Here is a 21,181-nt window from a genome sequence, read left to right on the forward strand (position 1 = left end):
CCCCTAAAGATGAGAAACCCAACTTCAATGAGCTACGAGTCAGAGCACGTGAGCTTGAGGAGCTGGGGGATTTCACAGGAGAGCTGATCCACCACATTGCCTGCACAGAAGGAGATTTCAAAGGTGATCCCAGTGTGCAGTGCAGAGTAGAGAATACCACTGATCCAGGCACTGGCTGCCATTTGGACACAAGCTGTCCTGTTCATCAGTGACTCATAGTACCATGATGGTCAGTAAGGCAAAATCTGCTGAAGCCAAGAAGAAGACGAGAAAGATTTGGGCAACACATCCAGAATAAGAATAAGATCTGGTGTTTGTGATGGAAATGGCCATGGATTTGGGGATGGCGACAATTGGTGACACATGTAAAATTGAAAGCAAAAACGAAGTCTGTTGGTCTTTGTGGAATTTTTCCCAAAGTGTGATGCTTTTGATCCTCCAGCGCCATATCCAGCAAGACTTGAACTCTATTTTGTATCTTTTCTCTTTGTACTAAAATATCCCATCTGGCTGTAGGCAGAAGCAACACAGAGTGTGTCCCGCCCCCCTTTGTTCACATATGTTGATATGGGTATGAGACACACACAATTCTATTTTAAAAACCTCAAAATTCCATTGGGCAAACAAAACCCCAAGTTCTATCTCAGGCAAATAAACAGAACTACATGCTATATTACCATCACTAACGTGTGACTATCAAAGAAATGTTAAGTGTACTAATTGACTCAAGTGTTAATTTAGTTCAAAGGAAACGGGATATTGCCTTCACTTATCTGTAACCCGTTGTATGCTATCCCTGTACTTAATTAACCCTAGATCAAAAGTGTGAATTTACTTGATGTGTGAACTTCATGAAAACTAAGGAAGGATTGTTGTATGCTGTTACATTGCAATTTACATCACATGTATCCCGGTAATTACACTTGCCCATCAAATGAAATTGGAGCCTTGGAAATGTAAATGAAGAACATGCTAACTTCAAAGCACTGGTCATTGTGTTAGACAAAGGGAAATCCATAGACCCAGTCTGCATTTAGTCAACAGAGAAAAAAAAAACATGCTGTGATGGAAACACTTGTCAGACTGCTTTCCGGGGAAGACAGCTGTAAGAATGGATCCAGGGAATGGTTCTGTCTCTCTGAGCTGTTTGGACACTTTCAGGAAACATTCCAGATGCAAGACAGAAATCCCCAAAGTTATCTTGGGTAACCCTGAGAGACTTATGGAAAACTAGCAGATACCACATCTCTGCTGTCACTTTGCACTGACAAACTTGGACTGTCCAAACCTGTTCATGTATTTTACCTGCTTTAACCTCTCAATAACTTTCATTTCTTTTCTTAGCTAATAAACCTTTAGTTAGTTTACTAGAGAAATTTGCTGCCAGCATCGCCTTTGATGTGAGATCAAGAGTATCCATTGAGCTTGAATAAGTGACTGACCCTTTGGGGTTGGGAGTAACCCAATAGAATGTGATTCTTTGTTTTAAGAACCTTTTATCACAATGTCCAGTTTATCTGGTTGGTAAGATTGGCTGGAGATCCTAGGGGACTGTTTGTGGCTCCATGGTAATTCTAATATAGTCATCCAGGAGTTCACATTTATTATTGGCTTGGTGAAATCTAATTATCGAATATAGCACCAGTTTGGGGTGTCAGCCCTGTGTTCTGACCATCTGACCTGAGATTGGCACTCATGGTTGTGAGCCGTTCCAGATAGCGTGACAGCAGTGACTGAGGAGGAATGGTCCAGGTGGTCTGGATGCTAACCTGGAACCTGAGAGACCCAGCTCAGCTACCTGTTTTGCCATGGGTTTCCTGTGTGATCTTGAGCACGTCATTCTGTCCGGACAACAGTTCCCATCTCTAACATGGACATAATAGTACTGCCCTGCCTTGTATGGTTGGGGGGAGGATAAATATATTAAAGAGTTAGTGGTTAAACCACAGGTGGTTGAAAATTTTGTTTCCTCATGAAATTTTTTGGGCTTTTTTTGTCAAAGAAAATCCCCAACCTTTCTCAAAACTGAACATTTTTGTCTGAAAACTGTCAAAAAACATTAAATTAAATTAAAAATACATTTTTCAGCCAAAACTATTTGTTTTCCCAGTTTTCATTTCTTTACATGAAAAACAGAAAAAGTTCAAGGAAAGTGAGGACTTTCTGTGCAAATTTTGTTTGCTTAACCCTGTAATGTATACACTGGAAAACTTTGTGATGGAATATTTTTGAGCACACCTGGCTCAGATACTGCAGTCATGGCAGCCATATGGACACTTTAGATAGACAGAGCAGTGAATATTGGGACTTTTTTTCCTGATCATCTCTAGAGTTGAGTTATGACAGGTCCTTCCATTCGAGGCTATCATGAAGCCGATGTCATTCTCAGATTAAAATCATCCATGGGCACCATTTAATTTGGTGCCTGAATGGGAACTGAGTTCTTCTGAGGTGGCCTCCGGGCATAAGGAATACATTCCATGTTCAGCACTGGATGAGTTGATTTTTCACCTGCTGTGAAGCACCAAGTATTGGCTATTGCCCAGAGCCACCAAGTATGTCAGTGGCAAAACCAAAAACCACGTCCCATGAGATCTGGGTGCATAATACCTTGGAGGACTGCACAAACTTCCTTAGACTCCCTTGAAAATAAAAGCCCAAATATGTATTTTTTGCACCATTCTGGAGTCCTTTCAGGATGCAGAATAAAAGTGACATTTGAAAATGTGGCTCAAAATAATTCTTGCAAATTTTGTTTTAAAATTAATAAGACAGCAAATACAAATGTCGAAGGACTCCTGAAATGAGCTAGACTTGGCATGGGAGGAAATTATGCATTGTAGGCATCACATTTGAATGGACTAAAATCTCACTAGCTGAGGAGCTGCAGGAAGACAGCAGCTTTTGATGTTTATCCCAGGCTCAGCGGTAAGTCCTTATTAATGGTCACTTCCAAAAATACACATGCACAAAATAATAGTTACCCATAAATACACAGTTATGTACACGTAGAAACACCCACACAATAATCCACAGTCACAACACACATGTAGTCACACAATATTTTTCACTAATAAACACAAAATATTGTGTGTTCAAAAACACAACAATAATGCACACTTGCATCCCAGAAGAAGCACTGACAACACACACAAAAGTTACACAATATTTTTCAGTAATAAACACATGATATTGTACATTCACGTCATGTATGTTCTCAAGGACACACACAGGAATAGAAAACTCACCTGCACACTGATTTCAACTCAGGTATACACTCACAATAATGTACACTGACAACAACACACATGTGAGCAATGTACTTGACTAGCAAACGCACACTGAAAGCAATGTCTCAGTACATTGCATTTCCAATGTAATCTCACAAAAAGAAACACATAAGCCAGATTGACACTAGAAACTTTCACCATCACAGCAATGTCAGATTGGAAGCGGGATTTTTTTTTGCCACATTTCTATACCCGTAAAACCCCTAGTGTAAACATGGTCAAACCAGCTTACAGATGCTTCTGCGATGTGGCTTGTTTCTCTCAGAGAACCAGTGTAAGCAATACCACCAAAACTACTAGTACATTTACATTAGGACAGTTTATTTGTATTGCTATACCAGCAAAACTTTTCCAGAGTGGACCTGTGTCATCAATATAAAGGGAAGGGTAACCACCTTTCTGTATACAGAACTATAAATCCCTCCTGGCCAGAGGCAAAACCCTTTCACCTGTAAAGGATTAAGAAGCTAAGATAACCTTGCTGGCACCTGACCAAAATGACCAATGAGGAGGCAAGATACTTTCAAAGCTGGAGAGAGGGGAAACAAAGGGTCTGTCTGTCTGTGTGATGCTTTTGCTGGGAACAGATCAGGAATGCTCTTCAGAACTCCTTAAGTTAGTAATTAATCTAGCTAGAAATGTGTTAGATTTCCTTTTTTTAATGGCTGGTAAAATAGGCTGTGCTGGATGGAATGTATATTCCTGGTTGTGTGTCTTTTTGTAACTTAAGGTTTTGCCTAGAGGGACTCTCTATGTTTAGAATCTGATTACTCTGTAAGGTAGTTACCATTCTGATTTTACAGAGGTGATTCTTTTACTTTTTCTTTAATTAAAATTCTTCTTTTAAGAACCTGATTGCTTTTTCATTGTTCTTAAGATCCAAGGGTTTGGGTCTGTGTTGACCTGTACAAATTGCTGAGGATTTTTATCAAGCCTTCCCCAGGAAAAGGGGTGTAGGGCTTGTGGGGATATTTTGGGGGAAGATGTCTCCAAGTGGGCTCTTTCCCCGTTCTTTAACACGCTTGGTGATGGCAGCATAGGGTTCAAAGGCAAGATATTGAACAAAACCGTCCCCAGGACTGACCCTTGGGGCACTCTGCTGTCAACTAGACATGGAGCCATTGATCACTACCTACTGAGCCCGATGATCTAGCCAGCTTTCTAGCCACCTTCTATTCCATTCATCCAACCCATACGTCTTTAACTTGCTGGCAAGAATACTGTGGGAGACTGTCAAGGTTCCTTTCCCACTCAGAACTCTAGGGTACAGATGTGGGGACCTGCATAAAAAACTCCTAAGCTTATTTTTACCAGCTTAGGTTAAAACTTTCCCAAAGTACAAACTATTTTACCTTTTGCCCTTGGACTTTTTTGCTGCCACCACCAAGTATCTAACAAATATATAATCGGGAAAAGAGCCCGCTTGGAAACGTCTTTCCCCCCAAAATCCTCCCCAAACCCTACACCCCTTTTCCTGGGGAAGGCTTGATAAAAATCCTCACCAATTTGCATAGATGAACACAGACCCAAACCCTTGGATCTTAAGAACAAGGAAAAAAGCAATCAGGTTCCTAAAAGAAGAATTTTAATTGAAGAAAAAGTAAAAGAACCACCTCTGTAAAATCAGGATGGCAAATACCTTACAGGGTAATCAGATTCAAAACATAGTGAATCCCTCTAGGCAAAACCTTAAGTTTACAAAAAGACACAAAACCATGAATATACATTCCATCCAGCACAGCTTATTTTCTCAGCCATTTAAACAAAACAGAGTCTAACGCATATCTAGCTAGATTACTTACTAAGTTCTAAGACTCCATTTCTTTTCTGTTCCTGGCAAAAGCATCACACAGACAGAGAGAACCTTTGTTTCTCCTTCCCCCATCCAGCTTTTAAAGTATCTTGTCTCCTCACTGGTCATTTTGGTCAGGTGCCAGCGAGGTTATCCTAGCTTCTTAACCCTTTACAGGTGAAACGGTTTTTCCTCTAACCAGGAGGGGTTTAAAAGGTGTTTACCCTTCCCTTTATATTTATGACAGAGACCATGTCAAAAACTTTGCTAAAGTCAAGGAATAACATGTCCACTGCTTTCCCCTCATCCACGGAGCCAGTTATCTCATCATAGAAGGCAATTAGATTAGTCAGGCATGACTTGCCCTTGGTGAATCCATGCTGACTGTTTCTGATCACTTTCCTCTCCTCAAAGTGCTTTAGAATTGATTCCTTGAGAACCTGCTCCACGATTTTTCCAGGGACTGAGGTGAGGCTGACTGACCTGTAGTTCCCCGGATCCTCCTTCTTCCCTTTTTTAAAGATGGGAATGTAGGTGTTGTGTGTGTTTTTATAATGTAGGTGTTGTATGTGTCTGGGTGTATCTCTCACCCTACAAGGGATGGATGCTCAGCATTCCAACTGCATCCATTTACCCTGCACCCTCTCCCTGAGCACAATCTCCCCTCATTGTCTGAACTTCGATCAGTCATCAGTTCAAGTTTCCCACCAGCCCAGTAGTACCCACCAATGGCATCTGATATTGGTCTGAAAAAGAATGGGGTCATGGGCTTTTAAAAGGTCTATGTACCTCCATTTCTCCCAGGGCTGTGACTCTGCAAAAGCATGACAAGAAACCAATGGAAGCAAATGGAAACGTGACCTTGTACTTTAGTAGGCTTTGATACTGACCCCAAATCACACCATGTTATATCAATTTCATTGTAACCTAAGGAAACAGATCAGCTAACATTGTCAGAAGCTGCATTTCCTCCAAGTTTTCATCAGGGCCTCTTTGACCTCTTTATTTCTCAGGCTGTAAATGATGGGATTGACCAGGGGAGTCAGGACAGTGTAGAAGACAGAGATAACTTTCTTGAAGTCACTCAGTGTGTTGGTCGTTGGGAACATATAGACAGTTAGCAGAGTTCCATAAAAAATGGTCACCACAATGAGGTGGGAAGAGCAGGTGAAAAAGGCCTTTTGCCTCCCGGTGGTGGAAGGGATTCTCAGGATGGTCGCAATGATACAGATGTAGGACATCAAGGTAAATAGGAATGGGAGCACTGAGAAAATCAAGATGAGTGTGAAAGCCAACATTTCCATCAGGTGAGAATCATTACAGGAGAGATTTATCAGGGGGATAAGATCGCAAAAGAAATGGTTAATATCATTGGGGCCACAGAAAGTTAACTGTGATATTGAGAACGTTGTTATGCCATTACCAAGGAAGCCACCTATCCAAGAAGCACCTGCGAGCTGGATCCAGGCCCTGCCACTCATACGGGCTGCGTAGTGCATTGGATTGCATATCGCTAAATACCGATCCTAAGACATCACCGATAAGAGAAGGCATTCTGTACCTGCCAGAGAACCAAAGAAATAATATTGTGTGAGACACCCACTAAATGAAACAGTCCTGTCCTCAGTCAGGAGACTGGCCAGCATCCTGGGCAGGAGGGTTGAGGTGTAGAAGGTCTCCAAGCAGGACAAGTTTCCCAGGAAGAAGTACATGGGGGTGTGAAGGTGCTGATGAGTCACAACTAAGGTCACAATGAGGATGTTCCCGGCCATGGTTGCAATGTAGATCACAAGATATAGCAGGAAAAGAAGGATTTGCAGTTCAGGGAGAGTCCCAAATCCCAAGAGGATTAATTCTGTGAGGGACATTTGATTTCCTTTTTCCGGGCTCACCATGAGGCATGCCTATGGGGAAGAAATTAACTCTGTGATATAAATGAACAACATTCACTCAATAAATGTCAGCATTGGTTTTTTTGTCTCCCTCTTCTGGCTACCGAAAAAATAGCTGAGTTGAGAATAGAAGACAGGGGTGGGGAAATGCCATCTCCCTTGATCCCTGGGACAGATTTCATATCTGAGCAGACTGCCGGTTAAACAAAATGTGAATCTCTCTGGAAACCTGTGTAGTACCTTGACAGATGGCACCAAGCACTCAGGTACTATGGTGTTGGGGCTCAGACACCACCGCACAGAAACACAGATAGATTAGGTAGGTATCGGTCCAAGTAGTAACAGATATCACTGCCTGGTGTCTAAAAGTAGAAAAAGTAGGCTTGAGTTCCACGGCTGAAATGGGTCAGAATGTTATATTTGAGGGGAAGCTGCAACACAGAAAGAAACCAAGCAAATAGGGCTGGGAGTTGCAATGGGTGGGCAGCCAACTGCAAGTTAATTGCAGGGGAAATTGGCAGCCTAACTCTATTAGCGTCCTTTGAAAAGGTTCTCCTAAACAGACAGAAACACCTGTCCTTCGCTAGGACAATAGTTCATAGTCCTGCAGTAGGACGCTCCACATACAGAGACTCAGCCAGGTGACCATCTTATGCAAGGAAGAATGAAATCTGAAAAACCCTGCAGTTAGCCCCCAGTGTTGGAAATGTTACTACTGGTCATACAGTTACCCAATCTCCTTTTAAAGCGAGAATCCACCCATTTTGCTAAAAAATTACCCTCTCTTGCATAAATGATTTCTATTGGAAAATTTTAAGAAATGTTATATTGTCATATTAGTAGAGTAGTGAGGAACCCAAATTTCCATTTCATGGGTAATTCCATGATTTCAGATGATGGTTTTCATGCCAATTTTGACTTTTTTAAAATGCATTTATCATTAATTTTATTTCTAGATTATTTTTATTTTAGATGACTTGGTTTTTATTGTTATTGCATTTTATTTGTAAGTTTTAAAATTATTGACATTTTATTTTATTTTATTTCATTTATAAAACAATATCTAACAACTTTTTTTTCCCAAACAAAATTTTATAGAAATAAATTGGTTTCCATGTAACATTTTGATCTTGATGAACTGGTATTTTCTGATGGAAAATATTCCAAGAGACATTTTATTAGCTCTACATTTTATTCTTCTTTTCTTTACATTTGGTTAAAAAATATTAATTCTCTCTCTCTTTTTGCGGCTGTCGTATCTGCCATTTTTTCAAATCTGCCAAATTGGAGACAATTGCTTATTTCAGAAGGTGGAGAAAGCTACTAGGGGTGAGACTGTTGTAGATTTGATTTTGACAAATACAGAGGAACTGGTTGAGAATTTGAAAGTGGAAGGCAGCTGGGGTGAAAGTGATCATGAAATGACAGAGTTCATGATTCTAAGTAAAGGTAGGAGGGAAACAATACAATAAAGATAATAGATCTCAAGAAAGGAGACGTTAGCGAACTCAGGGAGTGGGTAGATAAGATCCCATGGGAAGCAAGTTTAAGGGGGAAAACAGTTTAAGACAAGTGGCAATTTTTCAAAGAGACATTATTAATGGCACAAGAGCAAACTATCCTACTGTGTAGAAAAGATAGGAAGTCTGGCAAGAGACCACCCTGGCTTAACCACGAGAGCTTGAATGATCTGAAACTCAAAAAAAGAGTCCTACCAAAAGTGGAAACTAGGTCAAATGACAAAGGATGAATATAAACAAATAACACAAGTATGTAGGGACAAAATGAGAAAGGCCAAAGAACAAAACGAGATTAAACTGTCTGGAGACATAAAAGGTAACAGGAAAACATTCTTCAGATACACTAGAAGTGAGAGGAAGACCGAGGACAGGGTAGGCCCGTTACTCAATGTGTGTGGTGGGGGAACAATAACAGAAAATGCGGAAATGGCAGAAGTGCTAAATGACATTTTTGTTTCTGTTTTCACAAAAAAGTTTAGGAGCAACTGGACATCTAACATAGTGAACACTAGTGAAAATGAGGTAGGATCTGAGGCTAAAATAGGGAAAGAACAAGTTAAAAATTACTTAGACAAGTTAGATGCTTCAAGTCACCAGGGCCTGATGAAATACATCCTAGAATACTCAAGGAGCTGACGGAGGAGATATCTGGGCCCTTAGCAATGAGATTTGAAAAGTCAAGGAAGACGGGAAAGATTCCGGAGGACTGGAAAAGGGAAAATATAGTGCCAACCTCTAAAAAGGGGAATAAGTACTAACTGGGGAACTACAGACCAGTCGTCTTAACTTCAGTACCCAGAAACATATTGGAGCAAATAATTAAGCAACCAATTTGCAAACACCTAGAAGATAATGATGTGCTAAGTATCAGTCAGCATGTATTTGTCAAGAACAAATCATGTCAAACCAACCTGATAGCTTTTGTTGATAGGATAACAAGCCTTGTGGATGGAGGGAAGGGGTAGATTTGGTATATGCTAACTTTAAGAAGGCTTTTGGTGTATGTTAACTTTTAAAAAGGCATCTTATAACTAGGAAAATACAATCTAGCTGGAGCTACTATAAGGTGGATGCATAACTGGTTGGAAAACAGTTCCCAGAGAGTAGTTATGAGTGGTTCACAGTCAAGCTGGAGGGGCATCACAAGTGGGATCCTGCAGAGATTGGTTCAGGGTCTGGGGTTTTGTTCAATATCTTCATCAGTGATTTAGATAATGGCATAGAGAGTACACTTACAAAGTTTGCCGATGATACCAAGCTGGGAGGGGTTGCAAGTGCTTTGGAGGATAGAATTTAAATTCAAAATGATCTGGACAATCTGGAGAAATGGTCTGAAGTAAATAGGATGAAATTCAAGAAGGACAAATGCAAAGTACTCCACTTAGGAAGGAACAATCAGTTGCACACATACACAATGGGAAAGGACTGCCTAGGAAGGAGTCATGCGGAAAGGGATCTGGAGTCATAGTGGATCACAAGCTAAATATGAGTCAACAGTGTAAGACTGTTGCAAAAAAAGCAAACATCATTCTGTGATCAGCAGCTGGAGTCTCTGTTGTCGCCTCCTCACTTAGCATATCAGGGACCAGGATCCAGGTTATTCAGTCCATCTTCTCTCCCCACCTCATTGACGTACTTCCATGTTCCCAGTAAATAGAACTCATATCCCAGAACAGCTACTGAGGTGTCATTGTCGTGTCAAGTAATGTGCCCTGTGCCTCATACCCTCCGCCAAGTGGGGAAAGTCTTTTCTGATTCATTATACATCCTTCTGTGGGAAGGTGCAGTCTCCCAAGGCACATCTGTTCTGGGGAACGTAACAAGCAAGGAAAGGTTTGTCTAAAAATAAACCAAACACTATGTCAGTAGAGTCAAACTTCTAATCTCAAAGGGAAAGTCCTGAAGAGGGAAGAAACTTCTAATGCTAAAAGAAATCTCTCTCTTTATTGGGTGAATGCTACGTTGACTGTCAAGAAATAACGCATTAACCCTAGAAATAAACTTTACACCTGAGATTTTCAGAGCCACTTAAATGATTTAGACACTGAGTTCCCATCCAGTTCCCTTAGAAAGTTTTTAAAATCTCAGCAGAGCATTAGCTGATCTTTCATTTTCTGCAATAAAACCTCCTCTTGCCCTTCATTGCAAGCACACGTATACCCAGTCCCCATCCAATAAGCTCATTCAATCTGTTTGGGTAACAGTTTAAAAAGGGTCTAAGTGATTTAGGAGCCTACATCCCATTTTCCAAAGCGTCTTAGTTACGAAGGCTTACCAGTCTAAATCTCACTGAAAGGCAATGGGATTTAGGCTCCTATGTCACTTTTCAAGTTTGCTGAAGATTTTTTGCAAATGTTACCCTTATTTCAATGGCTACTGGTCAGTCATTTATAAAACGAGACGTGCTGGTTGCTGCTCAAATAAAATGCAGATTCAACAAGGTGTTTTACACATTTAGGTTGAGATTTCCAAAGGCTGGTAATGTACACAATAAACACCCAACTCCCACGGAATTGCTATGAGAGTTTGGCACCTAACTACATTAGGCTTCTTCAAAAAGCCCAGACCATTGAAGCATGGAGGTTAGAGACCTGGGATTATAAAGTGCAACTAGTTTGTTCCCAAAACCCTGACAAGTTTCAGGGTTACACTGATCTTCAGTGCCACAGTAGTTGTACAAATTAGATAATCTTGTACCAGAACTGTAGGCCTCTAATTGGTCTGTTGGAATGTTTGATAAGCAACTGAACAGTACAGATTCCGTCCTATAGAGGACAGTGTTATATGTTGACACTAGCTGTCAAGGTTCCTTCCCCACTCTGAACTCTAGGGTACAGATGTGGGGACCTGCATGGAAACCTCCTAAGCTTACTTTTACCAGTTTAGGTTAAAACTTCCCCAAGGTACAAACTATTTTACCCTTTGCCCTTGGACTTCCACTGCCACCACCAAACTTTATCTGGGTTCCCGAGAAAACGTCGTTTGGAAACGTCTTTCCCCCCAAAATCCTCCCAACCCTTGCACCCCACTTCCTGGGGAACGTTTGGTAAAAATCCTCACCAATTTGCATAGGTGACCACAGAACCCTAACCCTTGGATCTTAGAACAATGAAAAAAGCATTCAGTTCTTGAAAAGAAACATTTTAATAGAAGAAACAGTAAAAAGAATCACCTCTGTAAAATCAGGATGGTAAATACCTTACAGGGTAATTTCATTCAAAACATAGAGAATCCCTCTCGGCAAAACCTTAAGTAACAAAAAAGACACACAGACAGGAATATTCATTCTATTCAGCACAGCTATGTTCTCAGCCATTTAAAGAAATCATAATCTAACACATACTTAGCTAGATTACTTACTAAATTCTAAGACTCCATTCCTGTTCTGTCCCTGGCAAAAGCATCACCCAGACAGACCCAGACCCTTTGTTTTTCTCCCTCCTCCCAGCTTTTGAAAGTATCTTGTCTCCTCATTGGTCATTTTGGTCAGGTGCCAGCGAGGTTACCTTTAGCTTCTTAACCATTTCCAGGTGAAAGGATTTTTCCTCTGGCCAGGAGGGATTTAAAGGTGATTACCCTTCCCTTTATATTTATGACACTAGCCAATTCATGGTCCGATCTGGGTACAGTCAATATAATCGTTTCAGTTATGTGTATTGCAATATATTCTGCAACTTGACTACAAAACTGTGCTTCTTGTCCTGAAGGAAAGGTTTGTTCCAGCCTTTACAGAAGAATACAAATATGCACTTATTTCTGAAAGCAAAACAAACTAGCAGATTGTTATTCCCAGTCCTCTCCTAGCATAATTTGCTCCCTAACCATGTCATAAGGTCTCAGTCCAATGTATCACCAGTGTGAATAATTGTGTGTCCACAAAGCTTTGTTGTTCATAATGCCCAAATGTGGAACATTTGTGGCTCACATCATTGTATTCTGGAAAAAAGAGGTTTCTTTTTTTGTTTTGTTTTTTAAATAATCTCCAGCAAAACTATTGAAGACAGCGAAGAAATCCCATTGCCTAACACTTTGAAGGATACATGTCTAAACGGAAAATTGGCTCTAACACAGGGATGGACCAGAATCTTCACACACTGTGGCTTAAATTTTTAATTCCAAGATTTTTTACTCTAAATGACTTAAGCAATAGTTTTAACTGAAGTCATGGATTTAACAATTACTGACTATTTGCCATTCCATATGAACAGCTGCCATCTAGAGATCATTAGAAAGGATGCATAAAACATGTGTCACATTAACCTTGACTTTCCCTGATGCCCATTTTCCAGTATAGCCGCCCCTTTCCCAGCCTTCACCCTCTGCTATCCCTAGTATCCATGATACAGCAGAGCTGCCCCTTTCCCATCCCTCACTCTCTGCTGCCCGCAGTGCCCCTTTGCCCAGGGGATATTCTGCTTGTGCAGCCGGCACTGAAGCCGATACCACCATTTTCTCGCTTCTATTTTTAGCGAGCTAGCTGGAGTACAGCTAGAGTGGCTACGTCTACAGAAGTTGCCATTCACCCCCCGACCCTCCCACCCCCCGGCTGCAGCGTAGATGCTCCGCAAGTGTCTAAACTGTGAATTAGTCACTCTGGCCTCTCTTTCCATCAGTCGGCTGCTTTTAACTTGGTAGTTTAGAACAGATTATCAGCATTCCATTGTAATGCAGAAACAAACTAGGGAAATATAGGCTAGATGGAGGTACTGTAAGGTGGGTGCATAACTGGTTGGAAAACCTTCCCAGAGAGTAATCATCAAGGGAGTACCCCCAGATCTCTTTCCACAGTACTTCTTCCTAGGCAGTCATTTCCCATTTTGCATGTGTGCAAATGATCGTTCCTTCCTAAGTGGAGTACTTTGCATTTGTCTTTATTGAATTTCATCCTATTTACTTCAGACCATTTCTCCAGTTTGTCCAGATCATTTTAATCCTATCCTCCAAAGCACTTGCAACCCCTCCCAGCTTGGTATTGTCCACAAACTTTATAAGTGTACTCTCTATGCCATTATCTAAATCATTGATGAAGATATTGAACAGAACGGGACCCAGAACTGATCCTTGTGGACCGTTATCCCCTTTCCAGCATGACTGTGGACCACTGATAACTACTCTTTGAGAATGGTTTTCCAACCAGTTATGCACCCACCTTATAGTATCTCCATCTAGGTTTCAGAGTAGCAGATGTGTTAGTCTGTATTTGCAAAAAGAAAAGGAGTACTTGTGTCACCTTAGAGACTAACAAATTTATTTGAGCATAAGCTTTTGTGAGCTACAGCTCACTTCCATCTAGGTTGTCTTTCTCTAGTTTGTTTATGAAAAGGTCATGTGAAATGATACCAAAAGCCTTACTAAAGTTAAAATATACCACATCTACACCCCGTCCACAAGGCTTGTTACCCTGTCAACAAAAGCTATCAGCTTGGTTTGACATGATTTGTACTTGACAAATGCATGCTGACGGTTACTTATCACCTCATTATCTTCTAGGTGTTTGCAAATTGGTTGCTTAATTATTTGCTCCATTATGTTTCCGGGTACTGAAGTTAAGCTGACTGGTCTGCAATTCCCCAGTTGCAGTTACTTCCCTTTTTATAGATGGGCACTATATGGGCATCCTGTGTTCTGTGGCACAGGTTAGAGGGTTTCCTTTTGCTTTTCTACTCTTTTTGAAGGAATCCTGGGGATGAAATACACTATGAGAAACACCATTTAATTATACAATTTCCTAACATTAGCATTCCATGGTGATGTATCAACTCCATATTTTTATAATGAAGGAATCATGTATTTTTATGTGTGTGTGTGTGTTTATATAAGTCTCTCATCATACAAGGAATGGATGCTCAGCATTCCAAGTGGGGCCATTATCCCTGCACCCTCTCACTGAGCACAATCGCCCCTCATTGTCTGAACTTAGAGCAGCCACAAGTTCCAACCTCCCACCAGCTCAGTAGTACTCACCTGTGGTATCTTACACAGACCTCTTAAAACCTGTGACCCCATTTTTTAAGGACCTATCTGTCTCCACTTTCTCCTATGGCTGTGACTCTGTAAGAGTATGACAGAAAGCCTAATAAGCGAATGGAACACAACCTTGGACTATACCAGGCTTCAGTTCAGGCACTAAACCAGTCTATGGTATGTCTATTTTATTTTAACCTTTGGAAATTGATGGGTTAGTCTCGTCCAAACATGAACTTATGGCTAGCTTTCCTCAGAGCCTCCTTGACCTCTTTGTTTCGCAGGCTGTAGATGAGGGGATTGACCAGGGGAGTCAGGATAGTGTAGATGACTGAGAGAACTTTCTTGAAGTCTCTCAGTGTGTTGATTGTTGGGAACATATAGGCAAACAATAGAGTTCCATAATACATGGTCACCACAATGAGGTGGGAGGAGCAAGTGGAAAATGCCTTTTGCCTCCCACTTGTGGAAGGGATTCTCAGGATGGTCACAATGATGAAGATGTAGGACATCAAGGTAATTAGGAATGGGACCAGTAAGAAAATCAAGCTGAGTGTGAAAGCCAACATTTCCATCAGGTGAGGATCATTACAGGAGAGATTTATCAGGGGAATAGGATCACAAAAGAAATGGTCAATAACATTGGGGCCACAGAAAGATAACTGGGATATCGGCAATATTATTATGCCAGTACACAGGAAGCCACCTGTCCAAGAGCCACCTATAAACTGGAGGCAAGACCTGCCACTCATACGGGCTGCATAGTGCATTGGATTGCATATTGCTAAATACCGATCATATGACATTACCGATAAGAGAAGGCATTCTGTAATAACTAGAGAAGAAAAGAAATAATACTGTGTGAGACACCCACTATATGAAATAGTTTTTGTCCCACTCAAGAGACCGTCCAGCATGCTGGGCAGGATGGTTGAAGTGTAGCAGGTCTCCAGGCAGGACAAGTTCCCAAGGAAGAAGTACATGGGGTTGTGAAGGTGGCGATAAACCACAATAAGCACCACAATGAGGATGTTCCCAGCCATGGTTGTAAAGTAGATCACTAGAAACAGCAGGAAAAGAAGGATTTGCAGTTCAGGGAGAGTGCCGAATCCCAGGAGGATGAATTCTGCAATGGATGTTTGATTTCCCTGTTCTGGATTCATCATAGGTTGTGTCTACGGGAAAGAAATTCACTCTGGGATATAAATGAAGAACATTCACTCAATAAAACATTAGCATTGTTTTCATTGTCCCCCAACTAGCTATTGAACAATAGCTAAGTAGAGAGTGGAGGCTAGGGGATGGGAAATGGGGAAAAAAACATCTCACTTGACCCCTGGGATAGATTTCATATCTGATCAGACTGCCGGTTAAACAAAACGTGAATCTCTCTGGAAACCTGTGTTGTAACTGGACAGATCACACCAAGCACCTAAGTACTGTGGTGATGGGTCTCATGTACAACCATACAGAAACACAGATAGATATTGGTTCAAACAGTCATACATTTCACTTCCTGGTCTATCAAAGCAGAACAGTGTCCTTTGACAGGCTGGAGTTCCACTGCTGAAACAGGTCAGGATTTTATATTTTAGGGGAAGCCACAACAAAGAAACAAACCAAGCAAATAAGGCTCGGAACTGTAGTGGCTGGGCGGCCAACTCCAGGTGAATTGCAATGGAAATGGACAGTCTAACGCTATTAGCGCCCTTTGAAAGTTTTTATCCTAAACAGGCAAATACCTGTCGTTCCCTAGGACAATATTTCATTGTCCTGCAGTGGGACACTCTACACAGAGACCCAAACTTCATTAAAAATAAACAAACAAACAAACAAAAATCCAGCTAGAAACCACCGTTTTAGGTAGACATTTATCCTCTATTGCAAGAAAAAACTCTCTTTATCAATTTCTAATTTTATACAATTTGCTATTTTCATATTATGATAGTGGTGTGGAACCCACATTTCCATTTCATCAACAATTCCATGATTTCAAATGTTGGTTTTCAGTCCAACTTTGTCTTTTTTCAAATGTATTTATCTATTTTTAATTTTATTTCTTGACTATTTTTTATTTTATATTACTTATGTTATTTTAAATATTTATTGTATTTTATTTGAATCCTATTTTATAATTTAAATTTATTTTATATTAGTTTATTTTTATATTTTATTTCATTTGATATTATTTTATAAAATATGTACAATAACATTTTTCCTAAACAAAATTTTGTAGAAATTGATATGTACCCATGGAACATTTTGATCTCAATGAACTGACATTTTCTGATGCAAAAATATTCCATTTGAAAAAAAAATCTGCTCTATTTCTTATCCTCTTCTTCTTTAACAGTGGTTAAAAATATTAATTCTCTCTCTCCCCCATCTTTTTGTTAGGAATGACAGATGAGAGAGCCACAATCTCTCTTGCCATTACTAATCCTTAGAGAAAGAAGGTGGGTGAGGTAATATCTTTTATTGGACCAATTTACTAATCTTTATTAACTGCTAAGTAAGGACCTGATTCTGTGTACAGCTATGCACAGAGTTAATTTTACAAATCGGGAATAATTCTGTTCGGTCTGAGCCTTCTCTCGGTGAAGTCAAAGATAAAATCTCCACTGACTTCAAGGATGGGGCCCATTGATTTCCTTGAGCCTTCTTTGACACTTATAGCTCCGCAGGATTTGATTTCAGTCAATAGATATTGGTAAACGTCAATATCAGCTGAGACACTGAAATCAACAACAGGAAAGATCAGTAACAGTCGATATTAGTCCAGCCTCCTGCTGCGCCTTACACCTGCAGGGTTGGGTGTCACTGGCCCTGCAGCTGTGCAAGAGCCCTCTGCACCCAGCTGTCACATGAGTGACACGCTCACAGCCCTGGCCATGGATCTCTGCTCCACTGGGCCAGAGCAGCCGCCTTCCCTGCCCCTTTCACTTTGGTGTCTTGAACCCCTCAGCTGGCAGAAAGTGAACTGTATCCCTCCTGTCACTGCTGGGAGCCCCCCGCATCCCCACTGCCCTAACCCTGACCCCAACCTACCACCACTGCATTTCCTGCAACTGTAATAATTGAAATAGTGAAAAATTGGGAATAATCGTAAAGGTAAAAATCCCAATATTAATCATCAAAAGGGCAAAAGAAAAAGAAAAGCAAATTCTGCCAAGCCTACTTATAGCCAATGTCTGTACCCTGAGCTCTGAGCACAGCAGCAAATATCAGCTCTGTTTTACCCACCTCATCTCACTAATGCTCTCAACACCCCAGTGAGGGGAGAGCTGCCATCAAGGGCACAGTCCTGTATGTAGTATGGAGGGAAGCTCAAAGAGGAATGAAGGATGTGCCAGTGTTTGAAGAGCTCACTTTGGACTTGAGAGATGTTGGTTCAATTCCCTGCTTCTTCACAAACTCCTTGTGTGACTTTCAGGCCAGATTTCCAAATGCCGGTAGGTACGTAGAAGTGCACACAGATGCCTGAGTAGGTGTGGTACCTAACGCCCATCGATTAAATATCCCACTAGGGGTGTCTGTGTCTTTAGGTGCTGAAACACCTCTATAAATCTGTCCCTCTGGGTGTAAGGTCCCCGTCTGTAAAGCTGGGATAATAGCACCTCACGGGGTGATGGGAGGATAGATACATTAAAAACAGTGAGGTGCCCAGATACCATGGTGATGGGGGCCATACAAGGAGCTAGGATAGCAGTGACCTGAGAGATATTTTCTTTTTCCAAATTCAGTCATATTGCTTTGGGTAGAGAGTTTAAAGAGAGATCATTGTGAAATTCCCCTTAGATAACTAATTTCATGGGAATCCAACAAACTTACATTGCTTCAAAAACCTCAAGAGTCAAAGAGTGGGCAGGAAAAGGTAGATTTACCTCTAAGACGGGTGAGTCACAAACTTGAATCTGATGTCACCTCCTCACGCAGCATTCCGGGGACCAGGATCCAGCTTATTCAGTCCATCTTCTCTCTCCACCACATTCATATACTTCCATGTGCACAGTACATAGAACATCCATCAAAGCTACCGTGCCTCTGTTATGTCTGGTAACATGTCCTGTGCATCACACCCTGCGCCAAATGGGGAATGTCTTCTCTGATTCATTATATATCCTTTTGTGGGAAGGTGCAGTCTCCCGAGGCACGACTGCTGTGGGGAACGTAACGGATAAGGAAAAGTTAGTGTTTCATTTTTTTCTAGGCGATGTCAGCAAAGTCAAACTTCTAGTCTCAAAGGGAAAGTCATGGAGAGAGAAAACACTTTTCATCCTTAAACAAATTTCTGTTTCCTGAGTGAATGTTATTTTGATTGTGAAGTAATAACTAATTAATTCTAGGTTTCAGAGTAGCAGCCGTGTTAGTCTGTATCCCTCAAAAAGAAAAGGAGGACTTGTGGCACCATTAGAGACTAACAAATTTATTAGAGCATAAGCTTTCGTGAGCTACAGCTCACTTCATTGGATGCATTCAGTGGAAAATATAGTAGGAAGATTTTATATACACAGAGAACATGAAACAATGGGTGTTACCATACAGACTGTAACAAGAGTGACCAGGAAAGGTGAGCTATTACCAGCAGGAGAGTGGGAGGAGGTGGGGAAGGACCTTTTGTAGCGATAATCAAGGTGGGCCATTTCCAGCACTTTACAAGAACAGTAGGAGGGGAAATAAACAAGGAGAAATAGTTTTACTTTGTGTAATGACACGTCCACTCCCAGTCTTTATTCAAGCCTAAGTGAATTGTATCCAGTTTGCAAATTAATTCCAATTCAGCAGTCTCTTGTTGGAGTCTGTTTTTGAAGTTTTTTTTGTTGAAGAATTGCCACTTTTAGGTCTGTAATCCAGTGACCAAAGAGATTGAAGTGTTCTCCGACTGGTTTTTGAATGTTACAATTCTTGACGTCTGATTTGTGTCCATTTATTCTTTTACGTAGAGACTGTCCAGTTTCGCCAATGTACACGGCAGAGGGGCATTGCTGGCACATGATGGCATAGATCACATTGGTAGATGTGCAGGTGAACGAGCCTCTGATAGTGTGGCTGATGTTATTAGGCCCTGTGATGGTGTCCCCTGAATAGATATGTGGGCACAGTTGGCAACGGGCTTAGGAATAAAGTTCATGGCTGAGATTGCCAGAGCTGCCTAAGTGATTTATTTCAGAGTAGCAGACATGTTAGTCTCTATCTGCAAAAAGAAAAGAAGTACTCGTGGCACCTTAGAGACTAACAAATTTATTTGAGCATAAACTTTCGTGAGCTACAGCTCACTTCATCAGATGCATCGATGAAGTGAGCTGTAGCTCACGAAAGTTTGTGCTCAAATAAATTTGTTAGTCTCTAAGGTGCCACAAGTCCTCCTTTTCTAAGTGATTTAGACACCAATGTCGCATTCAATTCCCTTAAGCAGCTTTGAAAATCTCAAGATAGTTAGCTGAGCTTGCACTTTCTCCAAAGAAACCTCCTGTTGCCTTCAATAGCAGCCACACTTGTACCCAGTCCCCCTCCAATAACATTGGATAATCAGTTCAGGTAACATTTTCAAAAGTGTCTAAGCGATTTAGGTGCCTAAATCCTATTTTCAAAAGTGTCTTAATTACCAAGGCTTAGCAGCCGAAGTCTCACTGAAAGTCAACAGGACAGGCTCCTAAGTCACTTTTGATGTTAGCTTATGTGTCTTTCATAATGTTACCCGATTGAAACTCAGATAAAATGCAGGTAGAACAAGGTGCTTTACATATTTAGGCTGGGATTTTAAAAGGGGGGTAATGTATACAATATACAGCAAAATCCCACTGAATTCCTGTGAGAATTTGGAAAATTACTTTCGGCTTCTTGGAAAAGCCCAGAGCACCCAAGCATTGAGGTTATAACCTGAGATTATAAAGTACAAACAAGTTCTTCCCAAATCCCTGACAAGTTTCAGGATCATGTGGATCTTCAGTGCCACAGGAATTGTACAAATTAGATAATCTTGTACCAGAACTATAGGCCTCTGATTGGTCTACTGGAGTGTTTGATAAGCAACCAAACAGTACAGATTCTGTCCTGTAGAAGACAGTGTTATACATTCACACTAGCCAATTCATTGTCCAATTGGGTACAGTCAATATAATCATTTCAGTGTGGGACCCACAGTCAAATCCCTGCTCCACATTAGAGGGGGGTGGGGACTGAACCTGGGTCTCCAACACCCTGTTGAGTGCCCCCCACCCCCCTTAGGGTTCCCAGCTGAAAATCGCAAACAGAGATAATGCCTAACTCTAGGGGAGAGATGGGGGTAAGGCAACTCTCTTCTAACCGGCTATTCTGCTTGGCTAGATGAGGTAACTCCTTGCTCTGCATGCTGGCCTCTGGGGATCCCTTTCTTAGCCGCCTACTTCTCCCCATGCACCGTATAGGGAGCCTGGCTGCCAAACTCAGGGCTGAGGTTTCTACTGGCTGGTATGGCGCTAAAGTTGAGTCATTGCAACGCTTAAGTCCCTTTGTGGATCTAGCCCTAAGTTATTTCAGTGTATGGAATTCACCAAGATATCATTTACTCACATTCAGCAAGTAAAATACAGTTCAATTTTATTCTGACTAACAGTACTGGTATTGATTCCTCTTAGACTTTCAAATCTTTATACATCCTCAAGAGTTATAAGCGCAGATCACCAAAAATGGAGGGAGAAACAAGGGCCACACAGCATCAGAGTATTACACAGTAAATCAAGT

The 21,181-nt window shown here is 41.1% G+C and overlaps 1 protein-coding gene and 1 pseudogene across 1 annotated transcript; both read right to left on the reverse strand.

The window, feature by feature from the left end:
- Positions 1-817: 817 nt before the first annotated feature.
- Positions 818-6,977, reverse strand: LOC140898160 (olfactory receptor 6P1-like; annotated as a pseudogene).
- A 7,696-nt stretch (positions 6,978-14,673) lies between these two features.
- On the reverse strand, positions 14,674-15,624 carry LOC140898161 (olfactory receptor 11A1-like). The gene has a single exon (XM_073311597.1). It carries the CDS (start codon positions 15,622-15,624, stop codon positions 14,674-14,676), a length of 951 nt encoding a protein of 316 aa, XP_073167698.1.
- Positions 15,625-21,181: the final 5,557 nt, after the last annotated feature.

This window comes from Lepidochelys kempii, chromosome 14 (genome assembly GCF_965140265.1).
Source record: "Lepidochelys kempii isolate rLepKem1 chromosome 14, rLepKem1.hap2, whole genome shotgun sequence".
Lineage (NCBI taxonomy): Eukaryota > Metazoa > Chordata > Testudines > Cheloniidae > Lepidochelys > Lepidochelys kempii.